The sequence below is a fragment of the Coenobita brevimanus genome, chromosome 23 (assembly GCF_032717465.1).
Source record: "Coenobita brevimanus isolate Jiangsu-jjx chromosome 23, ASM3271746v2, whole genome shotgun sequence".
In the NCBI taxonomy this organism is placed as follows: Eukaryota; Metazoa; Arthropoda; class Malacostraca; order Decapoda; family Coenobitidae; genus Coenobita; species Coenobita brevimanus.
The window spans coordinates 55171450-55192614 of record NC_136976.1 but is presented as its reverse complement, the minus strand read 5'-3'; the positions used below and the strand labels follow the sequence as shown (position 1 = coordinate 55192614).

At 44.4% G+C, this 21165-nt stretch overlaps 1 protein-coding gene across 1 annotated transcript in view; it reads right to left on the bottom strand.

Moving 5' to 3' along the window:
- Positions 1 to 5033: 5033 nt before the first annotated feature.
- Positions 5034 to 21165, bottom strand: part of LOC145392713 (matrix metalloproteinase-21-like) — a 76044-nt gene continuing 59912 nt past the window's right edge. Inside the window, exons 7-12 of the mRNA XM_080267014.1 lie at positions 19957 to 20102; positions 13587 to 13852; positions 13171 to 13295; positions 8304 to 8491; positions 7221 to 7391; positions 5034 to 5180 (exon numbers count right to left, since the gene is read on the bottom strand). Of these exons, the coding sequence (XP_080123140.1) occupies positions 5034 to 5180; positions 7221 to 7391; positions 8304 to 8491; positions 13171 to 13295; positions 13587 to 13852; positions 19957 to 20102 (1043 nt within the window). The remainder of the gene's footprint in view (positions 5181 to 7220; positions 7392 to 8303; positions 8492 to 13170; positions 13296 to 13586; positions 13853 to 19956; positions 20103 to 21165) is intronic.

Below are 21165 nucleotides of genomic sequence, written 5' to 3'. Positions count from 1 at the left end.
CCATATCATACAATATGTACTGTTCACAATCGGAAACAAACGTGGACCGCACAGGCGCAGGCAAGCTTGGGATCATTATCGTAAGAGAGATCCTCCACATCTAGAGTTTTAGAGAGTAGTGTCAGAAGGAGACAGTCAGATCTCTGTCACGTTCACCTCTGATGTTACTATATATAATATTTTGTCGTATTCTCTTCTCAACCCAACATTGTAATAAATTTCTATAACACTAACCCAATTGTCATTTGTGTTTATTGTGTCGTGTTCATTATGATGTCGAGGGACCAGCTTGAACCGATTTTGATGTTTTGCCTTCAGGTGTTACTTTACAGTCTGCTCAAGCCCTTTCAGATGTTATCAAGACGTTGCAAACTCCAAACCGAATGGTACTGTAAAGGTCGATATATTTCGGCACTGTGCATTACTGGGTCCGGTGGTAACAACAATAAAGCCAGCCACGGTGGCGTGAGGTCACCGGAATTCTCTATGGATGCAGCCTGTTCCTTGTTGTTCACCAGTACACCTACTTTTCTCTGTAGCGTTATCGTCTAGTATTCCTGCAAACAATCTTGATGGAAGAAGAAATAAAGTGAGCTAATTACTTACAGAAACACAGACAAGATATTTATAATAATGCTCAACAACTAATTATGTAATATATTGTTTTCGGACAAGGACTATCTGGACGCATTATCTCTTCAGTCTGCTTGTGAGTATCCTTAAGTCTCGAGGGACGCAGAGTAACATGCCTGGGTGTTTGGGTGTCTGAGGACTTGTGTGTTGGATCATACTATAAAACTGATGGCGACGAGAGATGAACTTTGTGAATCTGTTGCAGTGTCATGGATTTTGTTGTGTTGGTCTTGTTCACAAGTGATGTATCTTCCTCTCACATATACTGTAGGTTAGCTTAAAACAAAGAGTCCAGAGTCACCTGCCCAGCTACTGTAGATCTGAAGGTACGGCAAAGACCAAGTGTGCACAGCCTGACCCTCGCCTCACATCAGAGTGCTGCATAACTCAACCAGAGGGGAATATCCATTCCTCTTCGAAAGTGATTACGCATGCCACTGGACAGTTGCAAATAAAGTTTACTCGTGTGTGTTAGTGTTAGTTTTGTAATGAATTACAGACCTTCATGGTCAAAGTCTGTGTAAATGTATTAGTTAACAGATTAGTATTACATTAGGTTATTTGCATATACATGAACATGATGTACGTAAATATTATAATCGCAATTAGTGTTTATATAAGATATTCTTGCTCGGCTGAGCATTCAGCGGTGACGTTACAAAAGATGTTATTACAATAGTATCTCGTATCAAGAGCATCTTCATTACCCCGTCCCTCATTCCTGGAACCAAGAACAGATATTATCACATTACGTTGTGCCTTGTTCCTTAAACAGCGCATGGAGATGCCTCCTTTTCTCTTTTGTTCATTTTGGCTCAGTTGCCCGGACCCGTAATTACCGACCAGCAGAAGAATGCAAAAACATGAGACGCGAAGATAACTGCGGCAGAGCGGTTGGCCCATGCTAGGTACTCCAGTATGATGTGAATAAGCTACCAGAGTAAGACAAGGATAGCAAATAAGAAGGCGGCGCCCTATCAGTGTGTGATGAATTTCCCATGCGTAGTTGGCAGTGGTGAATTGTGTCTTCACAGCATGAAAAACAATATGGCTTTCGCCAAGCTTGCGAAGGCAGCTGTTGCTGCAATGGCCCTTGTGGTGGTGGCCTCTGAGGAGGAGGAGGAGGAGACCACAACTATGAGAGAGAATACTGCGAGAGCTATGTTCGTACCGGGCCTTCACTACTGAAGACGACCAGCATTCCAGTGCACACAACACAAACTATCTGCACCCCAGTTTCCATTATTTCATAACAGGCCATGTAACATATATTTGCTTTAGCTTTTATAATCAGTAATATTAACAGCAATATAACACGGTTCATTTTTAAAAAATCTTATTTGATCAAATCTGGTTATGATGGTATTCTGGTATACCAGCCGCGAATTTCTGCAAACCCGGCTCAAACTTGTTCACGGTATCCACGGCGAAATCGTTTCACACACCAGTATCTGGAATGAGGGATGTTACTGATACGTGGTACTAGTGTGATAACGCTTTCAGGTCCTTTGCGTTGTCATAGCACCTATAACCAGTACAGTTCGCTTACAATAAATGTTGAGCTAAACTACAATACAAAATAAAACCTAAATTTCCTTGCATTTAGAGGTTAACATAATAATCTTAGTAAACAATAAGCAGCAGGCAACACCAACACAGTCCACGTGGTCCACAGCCGAGAGTCTGAACACTCACCTCACCCATACACGGAAGCTGCACTTTGTTCTATGTTGGTTCTCTTATCCCTTTGAGGACAAGGATCTCTTTTTATCATGAACACTGATAGAGGTTTTTTATTCGATTCGGAAGAACTTCTCGTACTCAGGAAATCTGGGAAACGGAGATGCACGAATTCCATCACTGGCAGCTTCACAGTAGAACATAAATTAATTTAGAACTGAATCGATGTAAAAGAAGTTTAAAAGTCGCGATACGTTCCTTAGCTATCAGTGTAAAAAATGTCTCTAAACCATTGTATCGTCTTCTTTATGGAGTTCCGGCGTGGATCTTTAGGCCTGGCCTATCATTTCCGCAGCAACAAATATGAGTTAGAGGAGAGAACGTAAGTTTGTTCGTGGGTTTCAGCCCGAGCCGAAATGGTGCACCTACGAATGGACTGTGCCTAATGTGTGTCTGCTGCAACGTGTCCTACAACAATAACATCACCCAGTGTCGCTGTCTGGGTTTGTCAGTCACACCACCCCACTAACCCACTAAGCCTAACATTATGCTATATCTGGAAGCTCATGGATTCGGCGTCACTAAATGTAGATGGAACAACTACCGTACTCTTGTGGCAAAAGGAGATTTCGCAGCACCTCTTCTCTAGCCTTTTAGAACGAAAATTACGCCATATTTTTCTCCTGTATGATCTTCATATAGTTTCAATATCGGTACAGTTTGCATCAATAACAAACTAGAGGATAATTAAAGCATACAAAGGTAATGATGATAAAAAATTAACTTTTTTTTTTTTTTTTTACCTAAAAAGATGATGGCAGGCCCAGGGGGAAGTATAAGGTGAGTAATGAGAATGCTGGGAGTTGTGAAAAGGAGTGTGGGAGTGGCGATGATAACATATGACAATGGTAGAAGTATTGTGAGTCAAAGGAACATACAGCGAAGAACCTACTAAGCTTAAGATAGGGGTGCTTCATGGGTCAGTCCTGGGCCCAGTAATGGAAGCATCAGTATGAGATTTCAGGGAGGGGAGCCCGTGGAAGCTGCTATACTGATCATCTTGTGCTGATGGCAGTGAGTATGCAAGAACTCGTCGGATAATTCCCAAACTGGAGAGATCTGTATCGAGTCAAAGGGTCTCCGCGTAAACACTGGGAAGACCACAGCCGCCATGATATGTGAGTGAGACACTGGACCGGACGCAGATTCGGGTAACTGGCCATGTTTTGTGTGTAGGAAGGATCTGTGTGAGTAAGAATACCATTTCGTTTTTTACTGGATGTAAACACTGGATACACAAGGGATGTAGTGAAGTGTGTGGCAGCTTGAGTCTGGCGCCGGATTTTAGGTGTAGAGAACTGGCACCCATCCTAATATCTCCAGTGTCCACAAAAAGGAAAGTCTTTGTACCTGCGTTAGAAGTGTTATAATGTATGACAAAGCAACATGGGGTAGAAAAAACGGATATGATGAGACTGGAACGAAATGACGCGAGAATGATCCGATGGATGTGTAGAGTATAAATGGGTGACGGTAGACCCTCAGAAAAGCTAAGAGCGGAAAACGTTGGAAAGGAAGTAGAAAGAAGGAGGGTGGGTCGGTTTGAACAAGCAGAGAGGATGGGCCAAGTGACGTGGGTGAGGAGGTGTGAAGTACCAAGGTACCGGGGCCGTCGGACAGAAAGGCAGACCGAGGAAGACATGAGACTACAGTAGTGTTGACGTCAGATCTAGTAGGGTAATACCAGACAGTTGACGGAGAACACAGCAATTGGAAGAGTGTTATCAGGTAGCTCATCTGATCACACGGTGCGTGAAAAACTGGCATGAAATCGAAAATGACGATGATGAACAAGTGGTCCGAAATCTCCAATGCAAACTAAAATAAGGTCTAGTGGCGGACGTTGTTCCATCTTCGTTAACTGTAGGCTTCACTAGTTCCTACATTGGTTGGCATCACTAAAGTGCCTCTCACACTCAGTACGCTACTTATTGCTAGGTATGAAAATATACTCACGCTAAAACTCCTAACTATAAAAGAATCTCACTTGTCCTACGGTAAAACTGTTTGATAAGAGATATCTCGTCTTACGGTAAAACGGTAACTATAAAAGAAATTGTCTTGTCTATATTCCAGTGTGGAATTATGTCCGCCCGTGTACGGCCGAGTATATTATTATATTTAAAACCTACCCATCATTTTTTAACACCTAAACTAAAAAAAAAAAAAAAAAATGCATGAAATAACGATGGACTCAGGTAACAAAATGACGACGTGGGTGTCGACATTTGTCCGTGTTGTTGCTGGTTTGGAAGATTTCGCAAACCACTTCCTTCTGCGATTAATTCTGCACGTTACACCCTACTACGCTCTTGTGTGCTCTCGGTGCAAACTGTCGTTACTACGTCAGATATATACAGCATGCAAGAGAATATTAATGTAGACAGTACGATTACTTTTTACATTTCATTCTTGCTAAGGGCAGAGGATTCAGTTTAATTTGGAGGACACCTTACGGTAAAGGTGTTGAACCTTATCTCCATTTGTTTCTCACTCTATGACAGATCTCCTTAAAGCTAATTTCATTCTTCATTAAAAAAAAAAAAAAAGGACGTGCCAAGGCTAAAGAGGATGAGTTATGTAAAATAAATCACTAAGGAGGGAGTGTTACGAATTCTTCCACGTCAACCAGAATAGGAGTCGCTGTGGTGTGCGTGTTGCTAGACTAGAGTGTAGGCGGTGGCTGGGTCCATCTCCGTGTCGCAGATGTCGTGCCATTTGTTCTTGATTTTGAACGGCCCCACCACGGTGTTGTTGCGGCCACGGTCGTGAGGATGGAAGCTGGACACCTCCCAGTACAGCCGGTCCTACACAGATGAGAAAAAGGCACACATCAGACACGGTGATGACTGGGAGGGAGGGGGTATTCTCAAACTGTAAGCTATATCGGCAACGCATTCAAAGTCTTCTCTCCCCAGAATGATCACCTTATGGAAGGACATTGGTTCTACCCTGACGAGGCCCTGACTACCACAAGAGGGTGTCAGTCCCCTACACGGTGTATGGACTATTCTGTACATGTAAGCTGACCCCACAGAAGTAGTGGCTTTCCTGTGATCAGGTCTGCTCGGTCAGACAGACCCTGGTGAAGCAACATCATTAACTTATTTTAATTTAACCTAACAGCCTAGCCAACCCAACCTAACCTTAACAGTACAACCTAAACCAAACACTAACAAAACAGTGCTCAATTCAACTGAAGTTGGGAAATTCTGCCGATATGAAAACGCAGGAAAAAGTCTGCAGTAAGAATGGGGCGTGGGGAACTGCTTGTATTTCTAAACTGATCGCATCACATCATAATTAATTTAGTCATACTGAATCGTGCAATAGAGTGAACACTCTCTGAGTCATGCTGCTGCATTAAGTGTTCATAAAGTGACAAATCCATATGTGAATTTATTGCATCATTTGATCTTGGGGCTGCGATGCTGGTGGGTGGTGGGGTAGGGTGAGGCCAGTGTTCGACATGCGGGTCGGTCGTGGGAAGGGGGACTGACCCCTCAAATACAGTGAAAACCCATGGAAATACTCGTTGACTATGAGGAAGACCCACCGTGGGTCATGAAATACCCTCAGAAAAAAAAAAAAAAGTTCAGTAATGCTATGATGGATATGTTTATTTTACATATTTGAAAATTCAGAGAATGACTAAAAACGTAACATTTATTAGTGTTACTGTGAAAGTCTGGAGTAACTGCAATTCACTTGCAGCCTATTAACTCTGTTCATTAATTGGTGAAGACTTAAGTTGCTAAGTTCATAATACTGACCAAGAACTTGCCACATGATACTTAGCCACACCAGCTTCATTCTGTGGTGTGGTTTGATGCTATGGAAACACTTGAAAAACGCCAACTTTCTTAAGGAATTCTTGAATCTCATTCGAAAGAAAATTTAGCAATAAATGCTTCCTAAGAGCTCGCGATAAAGAGGAGCCTTTGGTGACAATACATAATGAGTAAAAAAAAAAAAAAAAAAATTATTGCACCGGGATTACTGTACCCAAATCTTTGAACAGGGCTGTGGTATCCGTTGCTCACTGCATATATGCACATATATAATGGCTTAAATGAAAAAAAAAATACTGGATGGGGCTTACAGCATCCTGCTGTAAAAGACTAGAGCTCCGTTCGCCCCCACCCCCACGTCCCACCCCTTGGAAGGCCGCAACTGTCGAGAATAATGACTCCACCCCCCCCCCACACCTCACCATTACACTTAAATCATTACCAACACTGGGCGAGACGAGTAAACCCTTTAAAGACAGTTGTGTAAGGGACCACGAGGGAGGTGGGAAGATTTAAGTCTCGGATTACCATTAGAAGTTCGATGTGAGGATTAAAAAAATGGATAGAGATGATAAAAAGGATTGAGCAGAATACATGGGATAATAATGGGTAGTGGGTCAGTGCAGGGACAGTATACCTTGTGGAGGTGAGTACTGAAGATTGGCCAGTATGGTTATGGACTGGTTTACTTTCTCCAGAGGCAAAGAAAAAAGAGGAGCTCGTTCCGTTCTTATATGGCTGGCACCTGGTATCTCATGGCCCAGGTAAAAGGACAACATCGTACTGAAGGAGTGATGGGAGATTGTGTCTAAATGTCCTGAACTATGGACGTCTGGCCTCGAAGGACTGCACCTCACACCGGGGTATTATGGCACCAGGCCAAGGTTCACAAGCACATTTACAATAAACTCCTCGTAATACAGATTTTTATTTGAAGGAGGAATAAGATGCATATGACTGCACTCATTGTCTCTCCTGGAAAGAAAAAAAAAAATCGTAGTAACGATAGGGGTTGATCATGAGTCTGTGAATCCGAGTCCTGGGTATAGGCGTTACCTTGAAGAAGAACAGCGTCTGGTGGGTGTAGGAGTAGTAAGCGGCGTCCAGTGAGCGAGGAAGGCGTCGGCCATTGTTGAGGTCTGCTGCCTGGTATTCGTCTCGGATGTGGCGCGGGTACCCAGGCAGGCAACACCCACTGGTGCCCTTGCTGACGTCATAGCCCCACACCTGATGGAGAGTGGCAGAGGTCAGTAAACAATGACATTTAGGGACGAAGGCGCCGAATCTCACCGTAATCAGGTCAAGGTTGCCATATCTATTTGCTAAGGGGTAAAGTAAAAAATTTAATACCATTTTTTTTTTTCCAAAAACAAAGATGAAGTATCAATAAAAAAATTTGCCTCTAGGTAACAGACGCCAACACAATTCGATGCTAGCCGAATCGAGCAGAGTCGAATCAGCTGAAGCGAGTTGAACCATATCAAACACTTCTGTTTACATCTGCTAAGGTAATTTTGACATGAACTCGACCAGGATTTTGATAACAACAGATGGTCAGGAAACTAATGGGGTAAGTTTTTTTTTTACTGTTTGGTGTTGACTGACTTGTATTAACTAATCTTTTCAACTCTCGCAATAGTACAGCAGCGTTAAGGCGCGATTCCACCGGGGCAACATTTGGGCAACATGTGGCATGCTACATTGTCGCATATGCCAAGTGTGTTCCAACCAGTTCAACACAAGGCAACATGTAGCATGCGACTGTGTGGCATGCAACAGGTGGCAACAAGTTGCCCGTAGAACGCGACGCATGCGAGCTTGTTGCCTAGTGTTGCCCACCTTCCCACCAGTCGCGGGAAGGATTCGATGTTGAAAGCAACAAGATGAATTGGTCTCAAGAATAAAATCGTAGAATTTATAGAATATAGAAAACTTGTGGTTCTATGGGATGTGCACTTGGAACAATACAAGAATAACCAGGCTAAACTAGATGCACTGCGGGGATTAGCCAAGAACACACACATACACACTCTCACTCTCTCTCTCTCTCTCTCTCTCTCTCTCTCACACACACACACACACACACACACACACACACACAACTTTTTAGCGCTAAAAAAGCACAAATATAAAGCGCACCTTCTTGCCCTTAAAGAAGTAGAGGTTCTCGTCCCTCTTGTCAAAATACACCGTGTCGATGTTGCTGGGGATAGTCCTGCCCTGGGGTCTCTTGGCGGTGGGTGGGCCGTGGAAGTCCTGTGCGATGCGGCGCGGCGACCCACCCAGCACGCGACCAGAACGTGAGTCGTACACGTAGTATTTGTCACCTGGAAGAGTGTTTTGTGTCATCATTATCATCTTATCATAAATAACACTAATAATAGTGTATCAATAATAATAATAATAAGCCCTATCTTCAATTTTGAATGGGAGTGTTGACAACTGCAGTAGGCAAATTTTGGTTAGTATCTCTCTCTCCAGTATATCTATTTATAACATTTTCTTTCAGGGTTTCTGGGGTCTACCTCACCCCACCCTTGGGTGCAAAAGGAAGGGTGGATGATGATGATGATGATGATATTGATGATGATGATGATGATGATGATGATGATAATGATCGCATACTGTTTTTAAACAATTGAAGGAAAATTATACTAAAATCATTCAGAATGAGGAACATTGAGTATATTATTCTTGTTATATCCTGCCGATTTTATTCAGGCCAGGAAGGAATGGCTCTCATAAGACAGAAAGACACGCACAGCTTGTATAAAATCGTGTGACAGAAACAACAATGAATTAAGATGTATTGAGTCGTATACCGTCACCAGCTTCCTTACTTTCAATAATTTGTATCTCTTTAATATCTGCACAGTGTCATATGCATAAATAACACGATATGGATAAAGTGCTGGCAGCCTCCTAAGCCGACCAGAATATGACCTGTAGTTATGTATGAGGGGTGAATGCTGTTGCTGTTTTTGTCTGACATCTGTTCCACACTAATTCCAGCACAGGAGAGTCCAGCTGGCATAAATTATTCCAAGTAAGGTGTTCTAGAAGATTCTATGAGTTTAAAAAGGGAACAACGTCTTCATTACGGCAGCAGCATCGTCACCCAATGTAGTATTTTGGCATGAGATGTGGACACCAAATACGAGAGTCAGCTCTTCCAGGTCTATAGTATACCCCTTTCCCCTTAACTTGGTCCAGATTTTCGTCCTTTTACAGCTTCTTTCATGTAACTGAGTGGCAGTACATCCTTGCCACAGCACTTCTTTGTGACTAGCATCATATTTCGTGTTAATCTATCGTTACACCTCAGCACTCACGATGGAGAGATGGTAATTTTAGGCCAGCTGGAGTAAATGAAGCAGAGGTGCATTGTTCTGCTGTACCCTTTTCTGAGTGTGCTTAGTTTCTGCTTTATATTCCTTTACAGTTTATCCATTTTTATTTTTCTTCTTTTTCAGTGCTATGAGTGTCATGTGACGGTAAGGTAGGACACTTCTGCTCTTCCCAGTGAACATTTAACACCCTCCATAATAATAATAATAATAATAATAATAATAATAATAATAATAATAAGACGGGCTTTTCCTTTCCTTTTTTTTTTTTTTGCCATAATATGAAGAGCAGGGAAGTCAGTGGTAAGTTAATCACGTCCTGTTGCGTGGGAGGCACAAGACAGTGTTGGTTGCAACATAAGTGCTGAGTGGAGGGTTCGCAGCATTTCAATGTCAGCATAAAGACGGGGTGTCTGATCCCCTACCCCGCCACTTTGTGATACTTTTTGACAGTCTCCAGGAACAGTACGACAGTCATATAATTAAGTACTTAATAATACAACAGCTAACAGACCCATTCCTACCAGTATTTTAGAGTCCTAGACATAAGTCCAATTACACTAAACAAACTAGCCTTCATTTATGGTAATGCTGGCCAAGTGGTATAATGGGCCAGGACAGATGCAACACTATAGCAATGGACAGGACAAGGTTGGGCACCTAGGCCTAAGGATGAATCTTAACTACTATCAGCCCAAACTAATGAATGAATATACACTAAACTTGGCATTAACTTCTGCCTAAGGTGATGTATAACCCTATATTAAACTCAGCACTGTCGTCAGGCCTGAATAATGTATATCTACAGTCCTAACTTAGCAATAATCTCAGCCCAGACTAATGTATGAATGTACACCAAACTTAGCACTAACACCAGTCTATTGGAAAGAAAGTAAGACGAACTTGCCCTTAATCATAGGCAGCAGAGGTACAATTATCCATTAAACGTAGACTAATTTCGTCACAGACTAATGCATAAATCTTTATCACTCTCAGCAGCGCGACTTCAGCATCTTCGATGTGTGTTAGCAAGACCGAGCTCCGCCAAGAGACCCTACTGCACCCCATACCCTCCCCCTCCTCTCCAGCTTCCTCTACTTTCTCTTGTGCTCGGGCCAAAAATATGTGACTATAGTGAGTGAGGTTGGGTACAGGTCACACATACCGCGGAAACATAACGACGGAAAAATGTCTACCGTTAAGGTAATTGCCTGATAACAAGTATAATACGTTAAAATATCAATTAGTAGAATTCTTTAACCGCTGAAAGTTTCGTGTCATCTACAAGCGTAGGGTACTTTACACAGATCAAACATCGGAGAGAAATGTTAACACTCAGAAACCCATCATCATTGCTTTAAGTAGGTCTCGTCATTATTCGGATATAAGTAACCCTTGGCAACTATGCCTCCCCGCAGTAAAAGTTATATGCAGTGAGTAGGATTCGAACCTACGAGGGAAGATCCCATCTGATGTCTATTCAGATGCCTTAGGTCCCAGTCACACTGCAGGTACGACTTATCGCAAACCACCCGCGACCTGCAAGTCGTGGGTGGTTTTGGTGAGGTTTACGACCGGTCTTCATATGTCTCGGTCTAGCCGCAGGCCACCATGGCGACCAAAAAATCGTCGCGAGGTTTTTCGTGCTGCACGAAAAACCTCCCCACGACCACTGATGTCGTGGCACAGAAGCCTCCCGGTGTGCGGTTGGACTGCGTCTGGTCGTCTTACGGACTGCGACTGGACAGCGACACCTGATTTTTAAGCGGTGATTGCCATCCGGACGGAGGCCGGTCGCCGCCCGCTCTGTGCAGTGGCCGTCCGCACTCCATCAAGGCGACGACTGGACTGCGGCGGCCGCCATCCACAACTTCACAAGGCTCCTGTCTGGGGTGGTGGTTGAAGTCCAGCCGGCGATTGGTCGAGCGACAAGTGGTGGGTTGGACCGAGACTAGCCGCCAGCCAATCCGCGGCCGGTGTCGGTCTAGTGGCGGCCTAGAGGTCGCGGTCTAAACTGCGACAGGACGCGGACCGGCCGCCGTTTCTCGGCGGCCTGCCGACTACCTGCCGGCCACCCGTCGGTGTCTTGACCTGTGTGTAACTGGCCATGGTCGCCGTTCGGCAGTCCACTGGACGGACACTGGACGACCACTGGCAGCCGATCGGTGGCACGACTGCTCGGAGACCTCCGTGGTCGGGGACTGGTTTCACAATTTTCAGGTTTGCGACAAGTCGTACCTGCAGTGTGACTGGGGCATTAACCACTCGGCCATCACTACATGAATTCCGGAAGTCAGCATTAGATAAGTTCTTTGATTTGATTTGCTAATATTTATTGTTGAGAAAGTTATAAGTTGTAACATTTGACCATTTTTAGTTCTATTTCTGGGTATGTGTTCGAAAACGTGAAATCTTCCACTACTTGTATTTCTTTCAGCCTGTAAGTTACTATTTAGTTGCGCTCTTTTCGAATAACTTCAGAGAAAGTCGTGTACGAAGAACACATTATTATGTCGGATCTTCCGACAGATAACCTCGTCATGGGCTGACAGACCTCTTTGTTATCTGTACTTATTACGTACTATGTCAGGGCGTCCTACATGTCTCTCGTTCCTCCAAGATCAACATCAGATGACTGCTTGATATGTTTAGTGTTGTAAAGGTATACAGAGTACATGTATGCAACTACCATGGTGTGGATTGAGTAAAATAAAGTCCCGAAACTGAAAATTACCATTACATAATTATTTCCAGAATCGAAAAGATAGACTAATTTTGAACAATATTAAATTATACTCAACGATTTGATAAGCAAATGTTTTAACAGGTTATGCTAAGCCCTAATACACGTCATTGAACAAAAGATGTGAAGAACCGATACTAAAACAAGTGAGGTCACAAGAACTATCAAAGTTATTGTAGGCTATCGTAATAAAATTTCACCATGAATTTAGTGGTAGGTGGTGGCGACCATCATCCACTCACTTGATGTAGTGCTGCCTACTTCTTCCTTAGCCTTTATCATTCTTTTTCTGTACCAGCCCTCCTCTCTTCCTATTTCTCCCACCTTTCCTGTCACTTCTTATTGCTTTTCTTTCCTTTACAGGTGGCCTTACATTGAGTGACAAGCCTAATGGTTTCCTGTAAGCCAGGAAACCATTTACAACGCTGGCTGGTAACCATATAACCAAACCATACGTGCTCCCAACGTGTCAGCAAGTGGGTTGGTGGAGGGTTAGTGCCCCTCTCGGTAAAACAAATAACTCAGAGTCAAATGGCCTCCCCTTACGGAATTATGGCGTCTGGCAATATATAGATAGATAGAAGTTTGATCAAGAAATGTGTACAGTATATGTGAAAAAAAAAAAATCGATTGTAAATCAATGATAAAAATCATAGCCTAATGATTCAGTTGACCTGGTCCCACCATAACAGTGCCTATGTATATCCTCACGTGGAAGCTTGTGTTTACAGACTAGAGGGGGAGGGGGAGTTAATGTTCCAATGTTAGCCGATTGAGAGGTTTTCTCCCGTCGCTGGTGTCCAACCAAACTCATGCTAGCACTGGGTTCGTACTTGTCCACATGTGGCTAGGTTAAATTATGTTTTCACTCACCTCAGTTCATGAAGGGGTTAATGTGTACATCTTTGTTACACACCTTTGAAAAAGAGATGAACGTCTTTGGTGCGAGTCCAAACGTGTGCATAGCCATCCACATTTTCGGGCAGGCCTCCCCACTCAGAGGTCACGTACAGCGGGTCGCCGTACCTGGTCCTGTTGTACCTGCACGGCAACCACACGAAGAAAAAGGAATGATTGTGATAAAATGCTAAATGATGCAATTAACATATGGGACAGCACGTGAAGATGAAATTTTAGCAGTTACTCCTAAAGACATTTAATTTTCTATTACTGGGTGCAACATCCGCTTTCTTACACAATGATGGGGCAACCAAACTTATCCGTTTGAACGGCGCAAAATAAATGTGTGTGCTGATTAGTCATGTGACCTGAGTTGGGGCAAACAACTATGTATTATTTCACTGATATTTTGATAAACCGTATGTGACTTACTTATTCTCATACATCCAGAAGTGGTCACCCCTGAAGAAGAAAGTGTTATAGGTGAGAGAGCCGTCAGATCGCCACCGCAGGAAGTCAAACACAGTATTGAAAGCTCCCTCGCAGGGGCCATAGAGACGTTGCACCATCCTGCGGTCTTCCCTGCTCAGCTCCAGCCCCTGGTTAGGCAGCATCTTTTCGTACACGGCTTGCATCACAGAGTCCCGCCGCATCACGTGCCCCAGCCCAAGCACGTGTCCGATCTCGTGTACTGCCACCTGGGAAAGTTTTTTTTTTTTTTTTTAATATTCAATTGAATTTATTGTGAAGTTTTTGATAGCTATATAAATGAGGCAAACATATGTACAGTAAAGGCAATCCTAAACAAAACCGCTTACAACAGTTGATAAATACGGTCCATGATAAACGTGTTAACAAGAGACTTCCTAGCACGTTTTCCTCTGCGATATGTTTGCTACATTATAGCCTACCTTCCTCTTATTACCTCGCCCGGACGGAGTCTGACGAGGTATTGTTTTTGGTCGTTTGTTTGTTTCTTAGCAACTGTACAGTATTGCTAGGTGTTTTAGGGTTGGCTCCCGTCACTCTAACGACTAGTGTGTAGCTGGGTTCTCTTTCTAGACCGGAGCTTGGACAAATAAGAGAGAGCCAGGACACAAAAACTCAAGGCAACAACCTTACATGTGTATTGCTAAATTCTACAGTGGAACGGGCAGATGTCACCAATAGTGTTATGCTGAACAATAATAATTCTAAGGTCTAGATATTGGGTGTTAGTATTGCACAGGATACTACTTAGGACACGATCGGGTAAGGTGAATAGCACTTAGGGCAGAGAAGCTAAACACTATTATTTTGGGAAAGTCTAGGTTCTGTATACCGGTGGAGTTTGTGGCGCTATTTTCACTGCTGGCAGGCTAACTGGTTTGTCGGTCGGGTCGTTAATTATTGCTCTTACACTGGGGCCTCAATATGATCTTAATGTGAGGCGGTGTCACTATCTGGTAGTGTGTTCACTGAGCTAGACCCTTATTTCACTGCCATACCGTGTTCACTGTTTCACTGTTACCTTACTTATTCCACCTCTCTTTTAGATTATTACTGATGTTTCGCGCACTGACTTTCCATATTCTGACACTCACTCTTCTACCCTTACTTCACTATGTCACGGGCACTGTGCATTTCCTGTCACTCACTGTCGGGACTGGGCGTACTGGCGGTCAGGTACAAGGGCGGCTGAGACGACTCAGCCTCACTACTGATGGGACTGAGTTCCGCCAGGGGCCTCCGTATTCAGGAGCCACGGGATCACGCATAGGGACATCCTATCGTCTGGGACTATTGGTGGCGAAGGGTCCCGCACTTTCAGAGCTTGGGGCGGGAGTGTGGCCCTCTGGGCTGGGGCCGAAAAGCTGCCTGAACCTCTTGCTCAGGACGAAGATCTCCAGCATCGGAGTGAAGGGATGTCCTGCCCAGGGGTCCTGGGGACAGTCTGGAGGTCCCGGGGGCTGCGGTCTCCAGCGGTTGGAGACGCCGTCAGGAGTGGGCTGTGGCGTCGGCATCCATCGGAGTCCATCAGGCGAGTCCTCTCATGAACCGGCTGCTGTGAGAACAACCCGGTCGTAGTTATAGGGCCTCTCCAATACTCCACCAGGCTGGGGTCTCCCTCCGAGTTGTAGTTTCGTGGACAGGAGTCAGCACCTGATGGAGGAGCGGCTACCGGCCGTCTCCTGCCGTAGAGCCTGGCTACTGGCCATGGCCTTCTAGGTGCAAGCTACCGGCTGTCGCTAAGGCCCAGCTACTGGCTGTGGCCTGGGGAAGCGAGCAGCTACAGGCCGACTCAAGGGCACCTTCGGAGCGGCTACTGGCCGTCTCCTGACGAAGGCGGGAGTGGCTACCGGCTGTCTCCTCGATACCTCTGGAGCTGCTGCGGGCCGTCTCCTGTAGGAGGGTCAAACAGCTACCGGCCGTCTCGTTTAGGGCACCTTCAGAGCGGCTTCTGGCAGTCTCCTGACAAAGGCGGGAGTGGCTACTGGCCGTCTCCTCGTTACCTCCAGAGTGGCTGCAGGCCGTCTCCTGTAGGAGGGTTGAGCGGCTACCGGCCGTCTCAGAGGTGCTGACTGGAGCTAGAGTAATAGCTCCACCCCGTGGTTGTCAGTGGTCGGCTCGCCTGGAAGGTAGACTCACTTTCCTGTTATGGTGGCGGCGGGCAAGCTCTGAGTCATAGGGGTGTGCGGCCCGGGCGGACTTATGTCCCCGTCGCCCGGAGTCCAGTCGCGCTGTATTTGCTCCCCTGTAGGCTCCTTCTGGGGGTGTTGGGTTGCCCTCTGTAATACTGCACTGCATTTTAGCAACATTACGGAAAAAACGGCTGAATGAAATTACATGAAACTTTCAGATATGTGGGCACTGGTCCCCAAAGAAAGTGACTAAATTTTGGAGGTAATAGAGTGACCTCAAAAGGTCAAAATCAAGGTCACGGATTTTCAGAAGGCTGTAACTTGAAAACGGTTGAAGATATATTTACTGTTATGAATTACAGGAACTCGTAATATGGGCTTTCATTTGGCACCAAGACCTTTGACCTTGAATGGCCTCAAAAGGTCAAACTCAAGGTCATTGATATTCAGGGGGCTATAATTCGAAACTGGTTGAAGATAGAGATATTTACTATTATTAACATAGGAAATCCCATAAGGATTTTTAAATTGGTACCTTGACCTTTGACTGTAACTGACCTTGAAAGGTCACACTTAAAGTCACGGATATTCAGGGGGCTATTACTCGAACTCGTTGAAAATAGAGATATTTACTATTACTAAGATATAGGAAGTCTCATGTGGGCTTTCATTTGGCAGCATGACCTTTGACCTTAAGTGACCTTGAAAGGTGAAACGCAAGATCACGGATTTTCAGAGGGTGTAACTTGAAAACATTTGCGCCATTACCTTAGACTTTCGTTGCGCACTGACACTAAATGGTAGAAACGAGTCAGTATTTAACAGCAATAAATAACTGTTATCGGGCGAGGTTTGTTTTACCTGGCACCACTTATCTGTTACTGATTCGACGTCTATCGATATTGCAAAAACATGCGCAGCATTCTAGCCAATAGCAAGGTCAAGGATGTACAGAAAGAAATCCCGTGATCATAACTGGACACAAAAGAGGTATGTTATATTTTGTTTACGAGGAGGGACTTCTGCTGCTGTGGAAACTGGGTTAAATCGTGGGTCGTGTGGCCCTTGATTCACATAGCGATGCAAGTATACGACCAAGGGAAAAAAATTGCTTATACCGTAAAGTGGTCTTCAAGCTGCCTATAATCAAGGTATTATACAGTATACATTCTATATATATATATATATATATATATATATATACCTTTCATTCTATTCATTCATTCGTCTAATCCATTGTTTCCCCATGAAGAGTGTAGGAGCCCGGGGCTAGCAAGTTGGTCCAAAGATTTAAGATGAGAGTGACCAGCCTCACTCATCCCTGAGTGACATTACGTGAGCAATGAACCCAAACCATCCCTTGGATATAAACCTTCACAGGCTCAATCCGACTTGAGCGCCTTAAATGCCCACTAAGCCACCAGGCGCCATAATTTTGTTATATGCTTACTATCCAACTTAGTAAGTGGTTTCCTGGTGAACAGAAAATCATTTGGCTTGTCACTCATTGTAGAGTCATCCAAAGGCAGAAGGAGGTTGTTGTTGTTGTTAGATTTTCCCACCTGACAAAGTCATAGTGGGAGCGGGCCTGTGAGCCCACCAGGGAAAAAACTGCAGGTGGAAAGCAGGGGACTAGCTGGAGCTAGTCTGGACGTTATGATACTGAAGTACAGTATAGCTCTGACGACGTAGTCAAGGATGGCTACGTCGTCGGCGTGACTATGGCTCGTGACAAGAAGGCAGTCACCGTGGTGGTCTTGAAACAGGCAAGAAAGACAGAAGAGAAAGGATGGAAAGAAGGAAAAGACGGAAAGGTAGGCACCCGAGAGCAGCTCAACATCGAGTGAGTGGATGGTGAGTGCCCCCACCAACCACTCTGTGTGTGTGTGTGTGTGTGTGTGTGTGTGTGTGGTGTCCAGGACCCACCTACACAAAACAAATCTATAATCAGCATCCTATCGTAACGATGCTTTGATTTTTGCTGGTAGGACATGGCGAGGACAATCTTCATATACCGGTATCTCTTGTTCTTTCGGCAAACACAAACCTCACGTACGAGGATTTTTTTTCTTTTAAGGAAAGCCCAGAAAAGGGGAGCACAAAAACTTTTTATTAACTAGCCGTACTATTGATGAGTATATGTGTATGTAGGTATGTATGTGTGTATGTACAGATCAATGTATGAGTGGATGGATGGATGGATGTATCAAAGGTCCAAACCCTGAGAAACTTTTTACATGAAACTTGCAAACGCCACCAATGGGAATCCAACATCTGACATTTTGAGTCTGGTCCAAACTGATGTTCTGTGAGGGGGTGGTTTGGCCATGCCCTGTGGCCGCTTCGTTAGTGAGGTGTCGGTAGCAAAGTGAGTAGAGTTTTGCAATTGGCAGGCTCGCGCGCGTGCGTGCGTGCGGGTGTGTGTGTGTGTGTGTGTGTGTGTGTGTGTGTGTGTGTGTGTGTGTGTGTGTGTGTGTGTGTGTGTGTGTGTGTGTGTGTGTGTATTTACCTATCTGTACTTATTAGTGTTCTACAGGATTTGAACTAAACTCGTGTTGTCCCGCCTCCTACGATGTAATTATCCAACTTTGCTTTGAAAGCATAAATATTCTCTGCACGAACCACATTTTCATCCAAATTATTCCATTTGGTTATACTTCTGTTTGGAAAGTTATATTTTCTTACATCACCCGGACAAGTTAGTGTGTGTGTGTGTGTGTGTGTGTGTGTGTGTGTGTGTGTGTGTGTGTGTGTGTGTGTGTGTGTGTGTGTGTGTGTGTGTGTGTGTGTGTGTGTGTGTGTGTGTGTGTGTGTGTGTGAGGAGAGAGAGAGAGAGAGAGAGAGAGAGAGAGAGAGAGAGAGATCTTACCAATTTATCCCGAAATATGTGTATCATTCCATGTTCTCTTAAAGACGCCTTAACAACTATGTGGATCATTCCAGTGACGTTCATGATGCGAAACTTTGAGCACTGCAGTCACAGGCCTCATCGAAACGAGGGAGGAATCTATTGAAATTCAGGCTGCACACGGCGGCATGTGATTGGTGGGTAAATACCGAGACAAAAAAAAATGGTTGCATCATTTGTTAATATTGCCTGTTTTATCATGACATGTTAACGACAATGATACGGTCATGCTGGCTGCACATTAGGAAATCAAAACATATTCGAGCAGATTCTGAAGCACTGCAGATCATCTTAGTGCAGAGGAAGTGGACTGAGGGTAACAGGCAACATGGGAAGTTTTGTACGTTTTACACCACACATGGGTGGAGAACATTTAGTATGTTATTTTTCAAGGACGAACACACTGCTTAGGTATATGATAATAACTCTGGGAACTCATACCTGCGGTGTGACATTATTATGATGCTTACAACGATGTAAAAACGGATAAATTTGCAAAATCCATGGTATACCTATAGATTTTCATATCATTACTGGTTCAGTCCTGGCCGTAAGCTATTACTGTAGACGGAAGGGGGGGGGGGAGGAAAAGGGAGGAACCAGCGTTGGAATTGTCGCCCAGTAGTTTGTTTTGTCCTGGATTGGGAGACATGTTCTAAATGAAGATTTTTTAAAATATAAAACTGCTTGAAATAGAGTATGGTTATTTTTATTTATTACCCTGATGCTGTATTGTGAAAGTTCAAAAGCACATGTACAGTATATAAGACATGGCACAAAGGTGGGGTCATACCATACATACGGGCACTGGTTGAAAAAACAAAAAAAGAGCACCCAGAGTGCAACATTTGTAACCTACAATCGGTCAAAGGACCGAAACTTTGACCTTATCCTGTGGTGTTGACCTCTGACTGATTATCCTCATACTTTGATCAGTTCATCTTTGGTCGACCCTTAACCATTCCACTATGTCTGGTTCAGATCTGGCCAAAACTGTTTGAGTAATACTACCCCCCCAACAGAGAGAGAGAGAGAGAAGGGGGGGAAGGGGGGACGGCAAGAATACGCCCATGCTGGGTAAATGGTTCTCCGTAACTTGCATCCTCCTCCTAGATCAGTAGTCCAAGCTCTGGTTACTTCAGTTTGCTCTCTCTCTCTCTCTCTCTCTCTCTCTCTCTCTCTCTCTCTCACACACACACACACACACACACACACACACACACACACACACACACACACACACACACACACACACACACACACACACACACACCTTGAGCAGATTGGTGCCGTGGTCTGAGTTGAGGGTGAAGTGCTCGTCGTCGTCCATGTGTATCTGTGCGTAGTGCTCTGGCCTCAGCGTGTGCCCCAGCTCACCCCCCAGACCGTCGAACTCCGTCAGGCAACCCAAGTGACTCCCTGAAAAAAGGTAGCAAATAGATACAACAATAAATCTATCTATCCGTCAGTCAGTCTGTCTATCTGTCTGTAACCAGACGTCATAATTCCTGAAGGGATGGCCATAAACAAAGGGCCTCAGTGTAACCTTGTCCTCCCACATCAGGCTGTCCTCCCTCCCACTCACACCATCCTCATTACTAGTCCTCTCCAACTCATTCCTCCTCTCTCATCCTCGGTCTCCCCTCCCCCTCGTCCCCTCCATCTCACCCATATGCTCATAGCTAATATATATATATATATATATATATATATATATATATATATATATATATATATAGTAAATAAATAAACAGAAACCATTCAAGACTGCAACATCCGTGCTCACCAGCTGGTCCGAAGGGCGAATATTTGCCCTGTAGTCTTGACCTTCGGCAAATGACTAAAAATCAAATAACTTTATTCTTGCCTAGCCCTTAAAACTGGATAAAAACTGTCTGAGTTATTGTGCTCACACACACACACACACACACACACACACACACACACACACACACACACACACACACACACACAGGAGAGAGAGAGAGAGAGAGGAACTGGAATGGGATGGAGGGCTTTTGGCAAAGTAACTACATGAAGGCTTAGCAATTACCACTATGCCAGAAGAGAAGGCTATAATTATAGTCATTTGTCTTTCCTGGTCTACCGTATGGATCAGAAACACGGACCCTGACAAAATCCCAGGAACGTAAACTAATGATCGCTCAGAGAGGAGTGGAGAGGATTATGTGAAGGGTCACGGGCAGATGAAATGGGAGTTTCATGGCTAAAAGAACAGATTGAAGGAGAGGACATAAGCACTGCAGTAAAAAGTTAAAAATGGATTTGGGCAGGTCACGTCGTTAGTAGAACAGATAACAAATGGACAGTCAAGGCGACTGGGTGGCAGCCCAAAGATGCAGCGAGAGGAAGTGGCAGACAGAAGACGAGATGGCGAGATCAGATTCGGAGAATCGCTGGGACTGGATGAAACAGACTAATGACCAACCGGTCAGAGTGGAAGATGGGAAAGGCCTTTATC